The sequence below is a fragment of the Camelus bactrianus genome, chromosome 1 (assembly GCF_048773025.1).
Source record: "Camelus bactrianus isolate YW-2024 breed Bactrian camel chromosome 1, ASM4877302v1, whole genome shotgun sequence".
NCBI lineage: Eukaryota > Metazoa > Chordata > Mammalia > Artiodactyla > Camelidae > Camelus > Camelus bactrianus.
In genome coordinates, this window is record NC_133539.1 from 109,416,750 (window position 1) to 109,430,721 (window position 13,972).

General features: G+C 38.5%; 1 protein-coding gene across 11 annotated transcripts in view; it reads right to left on the bottom strand.

The window, feature by feature from the left end:
* Nucleotides 1–408: 408 nt before the first annotated feature.
* The window catches only part of CEP63 (centrosomal protein 63), a 64,837-nt gene continuing 51,273 nt past the window's right edge, over nt 409–13,972 (bottom strand). For 8 of the 11 annotated variants that reach the window (XM_045511200.2, XM_045511201.2, XM_074370968.1 and 5 more), the window contains 6 exons: nt 12,338–12,452; nt 11,272–11,469; nt 9,615–9,701; nt 3,897–4,102; nt 2,677–2,956; nt 409–800 (listed from right to left, as the gene is read on the bottom strand). In XM_045511200.2, coding sequence (XP_045367156.2) covers nt 642–800; nt 2,677–2,956; nt 3,897–4,102; nt 9,615–9,701; nt 11,272–11,469; nt 12,338–12,452 — 1,045 coding nt within the window. In that variant the 3' untranslated portion in view covers nt 409–641. Of the gene's footprint in view, nt 801–2,676; nt 2,957–3,896; nt 4,103–9,614; nt 9,702–11,271; nt 11,470–12,337; nt 12,453–13,972 lie in introns of those variants that run through there. The other 3 variants (XM_074370979.1, XM_074370985.1, XM_074370999.1) reach the window with 3 other exon arrangements.

The window sequence follows — 13,972 nt, forward strand, 5'->3', positions numbered from 1 at the left end:
TCTCCATGGTTTCAAATGCCTCCCGCACCTTGAGATCTTTGTCTCCCCTTAAACCTCTCCTCGGGAAAGCAGAAAATGTAGATGCCCACTGAGCGTCCCCCAGGCGTGCCCCCTCCCCATCTCTTACACTCATGTTTTGAGGAAGAGGCTTCCTGTCAAAGCTCCCAGCCCAGCCGTGCACATCCTACCGCCCAACTGGCTCATGGGTAGCAGAACAAGTAAACCAACCTGGGTCACTGCCTCTGAAATCCACACTTGCACTACATATACTGGCCTCAAGGAAGTTCCCATGGGTACTTTATTTTCAACATGTATCATAAAATTTTTATTTTAATTAGTCTATATTCACATTTAAGTCAGCAAGAGAAAGTATCATTTTATGATAATAAATACTAATATGAGAAAAAAGGCTAGCAAAGCAGTTTATTTACAAGTCATTGCTGGAGAAAGTCCTTCAAACAAACCAGAGCAGTGAAAACAGCCTGGAGCTGAGTCCAGCTTCTCAGACCCACCCCAGCCGCCTTAGCTGTCCCACCTTTATGATTTTCACATGTTCCTGCTTCTAAAGCGCCGCTACTTCATGAGGACGGGAACTCTTCGGTGTTTATTTTTATTTCCAAGTTTGTGATTTTTTTAAGAGGCTACTTTAGGGCTGTGAATTGTTTCACGGTCTTTTCACTCTCTCTTTTCAGTTCTTCAATGTGGGCATCCAGGCGCTCTAGAATGTGGTGAGACCTCAGCTCCTCCTCTTCCAAAAACCTTGTCGCTATTGAACCAAGAGGAGACAGGGCCAAGGGACACTGGAAGAGAAGCACATTTGGACATATGTAAGTTGAGCAGTATGTTTCTAAGACACATTGTTCATGGTGTTTTCTAACTAGCAATATTAAAAGGTGATTTTTAAAAAATACTTTCCTCTGAAGAGGTATCTGTTTCTATCCTATGATGAGCAGTTTAAAAAACACTCTGTGAGAATTAACACAGGTCTCTTCCTCCTTCCTGACACAAGCTGCGCAAGTGTAAAGTGCCATGCAGCTGTGAGACGCTAGTTACTGGTCTGAAGACTCTCTCGGGTTAGACTTGGACATCCTTCTATACCCCAGAATAGATAAATTTAATGCCTGTTACTTCAAACTCATTTTTAAAAGCTGAATGTTACTTTCATTTTACAGCACAGGAGATCTACTATAATAAATTAGATACCAGTTAAATCAGTAGTTTCCCTCCTCCAAAATTTCAGTCCACAGTCCCTTAAGTGAGACTTTTGGTTTCAGAATTCAGATTTTGGAAAGGTCACGTGTACCATGTTCAGTTGATCCTCAATTACAGTAGTTATTTTTGCTCTTATGGGAAAAATACACACACACACATACACTTCACATAGATTTTAATCCTAAATCCTACAAACTCACCCCAGTAGATTCTATTTTCCTTTTTTTACAAAAGAGAAAACAAGGCTCAGAGAATTTAGTGACCTGCCTGAGGCCACCCCACTAGAGGGCCAGAGTTGGGGTTCAAACCCTGTTCAGCCCCCGTGTCTGAGCTCCTTGCACAACCCTGCGTTGCCACCAGCGGCACCATCCTCTGGGCACCTCAATACAAAGGCGGAAACAAGAGCGCCACCTTGGACAACCTCAGCTGGACACGTGAGCCCAGGGACTCAAATGTGCTGCGGCTCTGTACGTGTCCATGAATGACTGGAAGTGCTGATGAGTGCTGATTAGGGGCTACAAACCACTCAGGGAGAGGGCAAATGTGCGAACACAGAAGCCGTGACTTGTGAGCACTAGCATGTGTGCTGCCCTGGTGGAGTCTGTGGTAACTCTCCATAATCAAACACATTGATATTTCAAAGTAAGATGCTAAGTGGGATAAATAAAGTCTGTACATATTATCACATCATTTCAGTTCAGGCCAGGTCAGGTTTTAGTGCCAAGTAAGTTTTGCAGACAAACTTAGGAAGAAAGTTAGTTGTCAGGAATGTTTTGGTTTTCAAAATTTATTTTGACAACTAAACTAAAAGAAAACCTTCCCATGGACTAGCTGGCACACTAAAAAGTCAAAAATACTGAACTTTCCACAGGTACAGGACCACGGGAGGGTGATGGGAAGGCATGGCCAGAGGCGAGCCCTTCAGCACAGAAGGCACACAAGACGACGGAGTGGAGTCCTCTCAGCAGCTGCAGGAACGGCCAGGCGGCCAGCACCGCCCCGTGTCGAGGGGCAGCCCCTGCCTCCGTGTGGCACCCAGTCTGTTTTCTAGACACATTGGATGCAATTCCTTCCTCCGCCTCCACCCACCGCCTTCCCACAGTTCCTTTTTCCCTCCTCACTGTCTATGCCTCAGGACTGTTTTGGCAGGCAGAGATACTCTTTGAGCCAATCATTCCAATACAAAATTGATCCTCTCTGAAAAAGGCAGGAAGGGAATTTCCAATTTGGGCTAAAAAGAAATGAATACCTATCATTTATATTTCATAAGATGCATTTTGAAAAGTAGTTGTGGCTGACTGTCTTCATGAGCAAAACCGTAAGACAGAAATACATGAGAATAACAAAGGGTACTTAAGATAGAGAACCAGTAAAAAGAAGGGAAAGAAACCCCACGGTTCTCTGCCTTAAAATAAAAAATAAAATCAAACTAAATAAACTAGTAAGATCAGAAAGTTTCCATACCGAAGAGACAAAGTCTTCTTGGTCATTTATACTCTCGGAGACAGAGTCAGAAAAATTGGTTTCATTTGTATCTAGCACTGAAGGCACAGAGTGAGTTTTACACAGAAAGTTAGAAGGCAAAGAGATGGTGGAGCAGCAAGGGCTGATCTCATGACTCGGGGAGCTGAGGCCCGTGGCTGTGGGCCCTACACTATCCGACGCTCGTCCTCGCGGAGAATGAAGACCTGCTTTGTAGTGCTCAGTCTTTATCCCATCATGCCTGTGCTGGCCATGGGCTGGCCTGGGTAGCAGATTAGAAAATAAAACAAATAAACATTGTAGCAACTTTCCTCTTTCAAAACAGACATGTTATAGGACTTTAACTTAAAAATACAGGACCAGGCTACTAGAAAGGCTGGAATTTACAAAATAAGCAGCCCATGTAGACCAGGTGTCCTTTCCAGCCTTGGGGCCCCAAATATCCAACCCCCACTGGCAGGCCCCTGCACACACTTACATATAGCAAGGAAGACAAGGAAGCGGCCAGTGTGGCCGGTGCTAGGATAGAGGGAAGCACTGTGCACAGTGAAGGCACCCATCCTCATCTGGGGGTGGAGGTGGGAGTGGGGTGAGGGTGTCAGCAGAGGCTCTTGGTAGCAAAACATGTAAGCCATACAGAAAGAGCTGAAGCCAGGTAGTTTTTTGCTAAATGCTGACTCCCTATCACTAGTTGACCAAAATTACAAAAGAAACGTGTTATTAAAAGCCAACTTTATTTCTTATGGGGTAAGTGGGGTTGGGGAGGTGGGAGGCAGCATGAAAAGGCTCAGGGGAATAAGGTTGCTGTTTATACCTACCACCATTGGTCTGACACTGAAGCCTGAAGGAAAGTGCTACATAACCCCCTGCATTTTTTAACCTATTAGTAGCTTTACTTGTGCACACAGTACTTTAGAATTAAACACAGAGTCCTTTGATGAAGATTTAATTTCTGGGGGTGTGGGTATGGCTCAGTGGTAAAGCACATGCTTAAGATGCATGAGGTCCTAGGTTCAATCCTCAGTACTTCCATAAAAAATTTTAAAAAAAAGAATAAATAAAACATACTGCTATAAAAAACAGTTGTTGCTAATTAAAATTTTTTTAAAGATTTAATTTCTGTAAATTGGAAACTACTCTCAAAGAAATGAGAATTACATTCTAAAGATACACATTTTAAATAAACTATGAAGAAATTTTACTTGAACTCCATATTCTTGAACTCAGGTACTCTGCTGTGTGTTGGTTTAAAGATCCTGTCACAGTTTTTTTTGCACATCTGAGTAGAAATCTCCAGCTGGGTTCTGGTATCCATCAAATCTTTCTGTAGTTGTTGATTTTCAGACACTAATTTATTTAATGCCTCAATATAATTCTCCTGGAGGTCTGCTAGTGAAATCTCTTTTGCCTAATAAAAAAAGAATACTAGCATCACTTCCTTTGTATAAGAATACTTGTGGGGTGGGGATACAGCTCAGTGGTAGAGCACGTGCTTAGTGTGCACGAGGCCCTGGATTAAGGGAAAAAAATACTTGTGATCTGGGATACTGCTGGTGGAAAATTATGGGGTTTTTTGTTATGTTTTGTTTTGTTTTGTTTTTAGTTGTAACTAGTTAATCTATTGCTATACTTAAGAAAGAGTGAAGATTTGGTTCTGGCCCCCTAAAAGAGAAAAAAGTTTCTGTTTCGTACGTAAATGAGGGTAGAAAGTGAGGAGCACAATGGACTTCCCTGATGTGCCAAGGAATATCCAAGGAGCTGGAGAAAGGCTGGAACCAGGACAGAAGAAAGCTACAGGTAAGAATCAGAAACAGGGGAAAGAAAGAAAATAGCAGTCATGGCTTCTCCAAGAAAGAAGAGGCTGCGCTTAGAGAAATAAGTCAGAGAAAGACAAATACTGCACTTATATGTGGAATCTAAAAAATAAAACAAATGAATGCATATAACAGAAACAGATTCACAAATATAGAGAACAAGCTAGTGGTTACCAGTAGGGAGAGGGAAAGGGGAGGGGCAAGACAGCAGTAGGGGATTAAGAGGGACAAACTACTATGTATAAAATAATTAATTTACAAAGATAAACTGTACAGCACAGGGAATATAACCATTATTTTATAACAGCTTTAAATGGAGTATAATCTATAAAAATATTGAATCACTATGTTGTATATGTTAATATAACAGTGTAACTATACTATATAATTATACAACTATATTTTAGTTTAAAAAAGCTACCAATTAAAAAGAAAGAGAAATTGAATAGCCCCAGAATACCTGTGGAAGAAAATCAAGAGACCTATATAAAAGAAAGAAATTTGAACAGAAGGCTCTGAAAAGGAATTCTGGCTGGCAGGGACAACTTTTAAATAAATAACTCCCTAGAAAGACACTACCAAAAAAGAAAATTACAGACCAGTATATTTGATGGATACACATGCAAAAATTTTCAACAAAATATTAGCAAACAGAATCCAACAACACATAAAAAAAGATCATACATTACAATCAAGTTGGATTCATCCCAGGGACACAAGGATGGTTCAACATACGCAAATCAATCAATGTGACATACCACATCAACAAAAGAAAGGACAAAAAACCCCACATGACTATCTCAATAGATGCAGAAAAAGCTTTTGATAAAATTCAACACCCATTTATGATAAAAACTTTTACCAAAGTGGGTATAGAGGGAACATATCTCAACATAATAAAAGCTATTTATGACAAACCCACAGCCAGCATAATACGCAATAGTGAAAAGTTGCAAGCCTTCCCCCTAAAATCTGGAACAAGACAAGGATACCCACTCTCATCACTTCTACTCAACATAGTATTGGAATTCCTAGCCACAGCAATTAGACAAGAAAAAGAAATGAAAGGGATCCGCATTGTAAGAGAAGAGGTAAAATTGTCACTATATGCAGGTGACACACTATATATAGAAAATCCTAAAGACTCCACACGAAAACTACCAGAGCTGATAAAAGAATTTGGCAAGGTAGTAGGATACAAGACTAACATAAAGAAATCTTGCATTTCTTTATACTAACAAAATATCAGAAAAGGAAAAGTAAAAAAAAAAAAAAAAAAAAAAAAAAAAAAAAAGAAAAAAGAAAGAAAAAAACCTTTTAAAATCACATCAAAAAAACCTCCAAAATTTAGGAATAAACCTGACCAAGGAGGTGAAAGACTTATATGCAGAGAAGTATAAAACACTGATTAAGCAAATTAAAGATGATTTAAAGAAATGGAAAGACATCCCATGGTCTTGGATTGTTAGAATTAATATTGTTAAAATGGCCATACTACTGAAAGCAATCGACAGAGTTAATGCAATCCCTATCAAATTACCCAGGACATTTTTCACAGAACTAGAACAAATAATCCTAAAACTTATATTGAATCACAGAAGACCTAGAATCACCAAAGCAATACTGAAGAAGAAGAACAAAGCTGGAGGAATAACTCTCCCAGACTTCAGACAATACTATACAGCTATAGTAATCAAAACAGTGTGGTACTGGCACAAAAACAGACATACAGATCACTGGAACAGAACAGAGAGCCCAGAAATAAACCCAAAGACCTATGGCTAATTAATCTTCAACAAAGGAGGCAAGAATAATACAATGGAGAAAAGACAGTCTCCTCAGCAAGTGGTGTTGGGAAAACTGGACAGCCTCATGTAAATCAATATACTCCCTCACACCATACACAAAAATAATCTCAGAATGGCTTAAAGACTTAAACATAAGACAAGACACTATCAAACTAGAAGAGAATATAGGCAAAACATTCTCTAATATAAATTGTAGCAATGTTCTCCTAGGGCAGTCTACCAAGTAAAAGCAAAAATAAACAAATGAGACCTAATTAAATTTATAAGCTTTTGCACAGCAAAGGAAACCATAAACAAAACAAAAAGACAATCTACAGAATGGGAGAAAATATTTGCAAATGATGTGATTGACAAGGGCTTAATTTCCAGAATATATAAACAGCTCATACAACTCAACAACAGCAAGCAAACAACCCAATCCAAAAAAGGGCAGAAGACCTAAACAAACAATTCTCCAGTGAAGACATACAAATGGCCAACAGGCACATGAAAAATGCTCAGTGTCACTAATTATCAAAGATATGCAAATGAAAACTACAATGAAGTATTACCCCACACCACTAGAATGGCCATCATTAAAAAGTCCACAAACAACAAATGCTGGAGAGGCTGTGGAGAAAAGAGAACCCTCCTACACTGTTGGTGGGAATGTAGTTTGGTGCAGCCACTATGTAAAACAGTATAGAGATTCCTCAAAAACTAAAAATAGCCTTACCATATAATCCAGCAATCCTGCTCCCAGGCATATATCTGGAGGGAACTCTAATTCAAAAAGATACATGAACCCCAATGTTCATAGCAGCACTATCTACAATAGCCAAGACATGGAAACAACATAAATGTCCATTGACAGATGAATGCATAAAGAAGTTGTGGTATATTTATACAATGGAATACTACTCAGCCATAAAAAAGAATAAAATAATGCTATTTGCAGAAACATAGATGGACCTGGAGATTGTCATTCTAAGTGAAGTAAGACAGAAAGACAAAGAAACATACCATATGATATCACTTATATGTGGAATCTTAAAAAAAAAGACCCAAATGAACTTATTTACAAAATAGAAACAGACTTATGACATAGAAAACAAACTTATGGTTACCAGAGGGGAAAGGGGTGGGAAGGAGGGATAAACTGGGGGTTTGGGATTTTTAGGGATTTATAGGCTAACTACTATGTATAAAATAGATGAACAACAAGGTCCTACTGTGCACAACAAGTACACACCTGGTTGTGGTAAGAAAGGACAGTACCACGACAGTTAGATACAGGTTTCAGGAGAAATTAAGCTGAACAGAATCTCTGGTCATAGTCTGGCTTAACCACCCCTGAGAGTTCCCAACTCTTAAAATATGAACGAGTAATCACTGTATAAGTCTCTCAATCAAGTACTGCCAAATCCTGAGTCTTTTTAAGATTCCATGGTGTAAATCAGGTTGCTTCTTGGTTTTCTTCACCACTAGCTTCATATTGGCTTTATCAGGGCATATAAAGTCATTTTCCATCTACCCATCCATCCATTCATCTTCACCTTACAAAATGTTTAGCTGTTTTCTCCTCTCTCACTTCTTTGTGCTTAAAAAAAAGCCCTTTCATTATAGGTTTAGAGGGGCTTGGGGAGGGAGCCAGACTAGATGCATATGTTCATCTGCCACCTTAAATGATGGCGTAATATTTTCCAGTATATAGAAAAGTCACAATGAACCGTCTCTCTACAGATTAACACTTAGTTTATTTCAAAATTTTGGATACTGCAGACATTGAAATGACCATTTTTGTGCATTTGCTCCTATAGGATGGGTTCTTTGGGAATGCAAACTGATATGACCTTTCTGGAGAACGATTCAGCAATGACAATCAAAATCATAAATGCACATGACCCAGGACTTTATAGGCTGTATGTATTTACCAGTTTAATGAATACTGCTAAATTGCACTCTAGAATAGCTGTATCAATTCACTTTCTCATCAACAGAGCACTGGAGAGCCTGCTGTTCTATATCCTTGCCAAGACTGGCGATATTAGTTTTAAAAAAAATCCTTGAAAAGCCAGTAAGCAAAAGAATATTTATTTATTTTATTTTGATAATTGGGGAGAATTGAACAGCTTTTCTTGTTTACTGGATTTTTACATTATTTTTATGAATTATCTATTTATGTCCTTTGCCCATTTTCTACTAGATTCCAATCTTTTAATTATCTTTATAGGAAATCCTCCTATATTAGTATTTTATATTAATCATTTATTTGATAATAGATTATTTTCCTCTAGTCTAGTAGTCTTTTCTTTATGGAGTCTTTTGTTATTCAGAAAATTTATACTTTTATTTTGTAAAATTCTTTATGGTTTCATGATGCTAAGAGAATCTTACCCTCTCAAAAGACTGTAAGAATAGTCCCCCCTTTTAGCTGAAATAAAGTATTTATGTGGTGTTTTGCACGTTCTCCCAGCCCAGCCTCCATAATCTATGAGTGTGGAACTAAAACCGCTTAGGAGCAAACAGGGCATTGTGTAACTATGAATCTCTAGGGGCACATACTCTCTGGAAATACAGAAAAAAAAAAGAATTTCTATAATCTCTGGGTATTTGACCTACATCAAGAAAAGATGCATCAGAATGGATGGGCTATTTTGCAAATTATAAGAATTTTATAACAAACTAGTTAAAAGAGCATCCACAATGTTTATAGCTCACTGTTAGCTAGTCAAGTTCTCTCCAGTTTCACAGAAGCTTGTTTACATATCCTATTCTCCCTACTAGATTCACCTGTCTCCTAAAGGCAGGAATCGCATCTAATTCATCCTCGTGTCCACTGCATTGTCTACTAAAACACTTTGAAGATAAAAGATTCCAGAATATTTGATTAAATACATTGTACATTGTAGAAATATAATGAAAACCAAATTATTTAAAAGGTGATATACTTTATAATGAAAAGATATTGTGAAAATAATAATGACAATAAAAATAATAACAGCATCTAACATGTACTGTGTAATTACTAAATGCCAGACATTATTCTAGGCCCTTCGTATACATTCTCCCTGTTAAGAACACAGACTGGACATATATTCAACGACACACATGATATAAAAACAATCTTCCAATAGCTGGAGTGGAGAGTCATATTTTTCTCACTTCTATCATTGTCCTGACTTCTTTTTATTTGAGAAAGTTTCTACAGAAGGATCATTCCAGTTTGATCACAACTTTCTCTTTATAATACCAATATTTACAGAGTGATTTCTTTAAAGGCTGGATAGTAGAAAAACTTAAGTTTCTATTTATGTACCTCATGTAAACCCAACTCCAATTTCATCACCATTTCAGAAAGATGACGATTTTCTAACTTGAGTGACTCCAGCTGACCCAAAATCTCCTGAGAAAAGCAGAAAAAAAAAACAAACATAACAAATAAATCAAAAGCATCTTATAAAATTTTTCCACATGTAATTTTCATTAGGTGAAGTTACATTCTTCATTCATCTGTACAAATACTTCCTAAGATTTTTTGAAAAGATGTTTCAAAATGAATAAATATGCATACAATTTGAGAGAATTCTAAGAATACGAATCAGTGCACGGGTAAACCCCTAACCACTCTCCTGTGTTAGCCTCCTCTTATTGGCTGCTACCTCCAACACCACGTGGACTGCACTCCTTTCACAAGATAATGACTTATTTTCAGTCCCCGTTCTCTTTAGCTTTCCTCCTTGACATTCCTACTTGAAAAGATTCCTGCCTTCCTTGACTTCTGCTTCCTTTGTGAAACTATCTGGTTTCCTTCCTTCCTGCTACTTTGTTTTAGCTCCACTCTAACACCTTTTTACCGTAAATAAGTAGTTTCCTAAGTTTGGTGCAAGTCTCTCCTCTTCGTACACTATGCCTTCTCGTTATAACCTCTAAGTCTCTCAGGGTTTTAAAGGCCAATTTCATGCAAAGACTTCCACAGCTAAACATCTTACCTTGATTTTAACCTTGAACTCCAGGCCTTCTGTGGAATTGACTATTAGATATTTCCATATGAAAGTCCCACCTTTATTTCAAACCAGTGTCCATTCCACCAGCTTCCCTATTTGTACCTTTCATACAAATTCATTATCCTCCCCAAACCTGCTCCCTATCTTTTCTCTATTTCACTAAAGAGCATCACTTTCTATTCAGTTGCCCAAGCTGGAATCCTGAGTGACATCTTTCCCTAACTCTGTCTAGCTCACTCTCCCTGTCCAATCAAATACAAAGCGTAGTTGATCTTACCAGCCAAATATCTTCAGAATTCATTTCCCTTACCTCTCCTGCCCACTGCTCAGGCCACAATCTCACTGCTGTAATAGCATCTGAGACGTCTCTTTGCCTCCTTGCTTATTCTCCAGATGACAACCAGAGACCTTTCACTCCTGCTTAACACCAATGTCCACGGACCTCAGGATAACACTAAACCTCCTGCACAGGGCGGGCAGGGCCCTTCAGGTGCCAGTCCCTGCTTTCCAGTCTCATCCCTTGCCGCTCGTCCCACCTATACTCTGTGTGTCACAGCGAATGTGGCACACTCTCACTACACACCACAGAATTCTGGCCTCTTTACTTGTCTGAATCTTCTCTCACCTCCCTACTCATCTGCACTAGACTGCCTGCTAATCAGTCTACCCTCAGCCTGAAGAAGAGGGCTAACAAAAATCCACTGAATTAAATACTATGGGGAGGGGAGGGTACAGCTCAAGTGGTAGAGTGCATGCTTAGCATACACAAGGTCCTGGGTTCAATCCCCAGTACCTCCCCTAAAAATAAATAAACAGGTAAACCTAATTACCTTCTCACACCAAAAAAAAAAAAAAAAAGAAAGAAAGAAGAAAAAAATGCTTTAAAAAAATACCATGGAAATACACCTTTAATAAATTGAATCTTCAAAAACCAACTGCAAGTAAAGAAAGTTTTTGTTCAAATTTCACCTTATGCTCTACGTCTTTTTCTTCTGCCTTCTGTATCTCTGCTTTGAGGCGCTTTTCCATGTCAGAGGAAGAACTTTTGGTGGAAGCAATAGTGATATCCCGCTGATGCAGCTCCCGAGTTAGCTGCGAGATTTCCATCTTCATCCCTTCTAGTACAGAACTGTAACTTTGTTCAGCCTGTAAAATCTGTTCTTTCAACTACAAATAGAAAGCATGAAAAAATAAAACAAAACATGTAGAGAGAAAAATATATTAATAGTTAAAATAATAAAGTAACTTTTACCTTACCTCAAGACATAAGTTTTTCCCTGATTAAATTTGCAGAAATTTAGCAACTTATGAAGTTGCGTGTCTGTGCTGAAGGTCAGGTGGCTATGCCTGCAATTATTTATTAGATCTCAAAAACAGGAAGCGATGTGCTACTCAAATGCTAAGAACCAGTGTCAAGTTCAAGCACACATTATTTAGAGGACAGCACCTATGATCTTCATTCTATTTTTCAGTTGCAAATCTAACGATTTTGCTTATATGGTTTCCTGGTCCACAGAAGATAACAGAAAGGCAAGAGGAAGAAAGAGACTAAAAGTAATCTCAAAAAAGTAATAAAAAATCGAAGTCAACAAACAGGACAGCCAGCGCCCATTCACATAGAGACAAACTTTGTACACTTCAAATGCCAGTGAGGACGTAACTACCCACAGGACAGAAGAGAAAACACCCGTCCATCACCACCTTCAGTCAATAAGAAAATATTAAATGCCAGTTCATATAATACGTTCAAGCAAGCAAGAAAGTGTGTATCTTTTAGAACACTTCATCAAAGCATGTTTAAAGCTGCAGAGTTCAAAGGGGGCAGGCTTCAATTATCTTGTTAATACTCACATGGCATCCCTGAGGATGACAAAGACATCTCCTGAGCCCCTTCCAGGTACTCTCTACTGGCGAGCATCAAATAGCCTCTGGACCACATTTTTCTCTCATGAAAAGTAACTCCTATAACCTCCCAACCCACAGCCCAGCCCATGATCACATGGGGCTTTGCAGTCGCAGGCATGCCGATCTTTACCTTCTTGATCTCGGCCCTGTACTCGTTGTTATGCACTTCCATCTTCTTCAGTTCTTCGTATTTTTCCATTAGCTCTTGGCTCAGCTGTTTACAGGTTGCACTCACAGATTCTAAGCTGTATGACAAAAATAAGATCACATATTTAAAACAAAACATAAGCCCCCAAACCCACAAATCGAGTTATCTAATTTATGCTCCTGATGTCCAAGAAATATTTCAAACATCACCTCCTAGCCCAAATTAAAACTCATTTCCAATTCCTTATCACTAGCGGCAGCTAAATCCAATTCACACTTCAGGAGATATGTTTGATTTCTGTGTTTACCTATATTCTTTCCCTCCGCTTAGAATTTAACTGGTTACAAAATTCTAAAGATTACAGCAACTTGGGTGATGTTTTTTCTCTAGTTGTACAGGAGCTGCCATCATAATCTCAATCTTCACCACACTCAATTACAGTTCCATCCTACACACAGCTCCAAAACAATCTTCAAACAAGAGTTTCCAACTTGTCGCCCTTACTTAAGAGTCAATCCCTCATAAGATATAAGCACCTCAGGGACACCATACCTCTCTCACCTCACTGCTCGTATCTACTAATAGTCTTTTTGCTTCTAAATTGCTAGGCTTTACTGTCTTCCGTGTGCCACTTGCTAAGCTTGACTTCTTGTCCCCTCACATACCATCCCCTTGACCACAAAGCACCTTCCCTTCCCACCCGGCAATGTACGGTCAACACCCTTTCGAATCAGGTCAGCATTTACCTGATAGAGCCATCCCGACCCTCCATCCCCTAATCACCTTAAATACAATTTATTTTCAATTGTCAGAGCTTGAATGTAGACATTTTCTAGAGTTTTCACTTTAAATTGCTCTTAGGTCCTTTAATGTGTATATTATGTCTCTCATACAAATTCTATGATTAATATAATGTCTTTTATTTATTGCCTCCCTCTAACCTTGTGCACCATCCCCTCAGGCTCTGCATCATTTAGTTCCAGACTGTTCAATAAATGCTGAGTAACTACCTAGACTGCTTCACCCACACAGACAATTTACCAGATAAGCTATCATTTGAAAATACCATCTATGCAATTCACCAACACAAAAACAATCACTTAAATTCCTCCAGTTCCTGTTTAGGCAATATTTTGTTCTAATTGAGCAACACAAACAAGCTGTCTAAAAGGGTTCCTTTCTCTATTTGCCTTTTGATACAGAAAAATCATATTTAAAGCCATTGTTTTATTACTGAACACTGGTGTTTGTATCCATTCATTTCAATTTCTTTTACCTATTTCTAAAAATCCTACAATGCTCATTTATTTGGTACTTAGTATGTGATTACAATGTCAAACACTGAGGTAGAGAGAGAAAAAAAATCAGAGATAATCTTGTCCTATCCACAGATAGGAAAATCGGGGCGTAAGGAAACTAAGGTGTCCCAGGTCACGCTGTGAGTCAGAAATAAGAGGCAAATCTTCACAGCCTGCTGAGAGCACAGTAAAACACATACACAAGATCACTAAGAAGTCAATCAATGGAAAACCTATGATAAAAAATGTAAATATTAGTTCTAATGCCAATAAGAATACCAATCTTTATTTTATTCAGTCTAAAGTGTGCATATATACC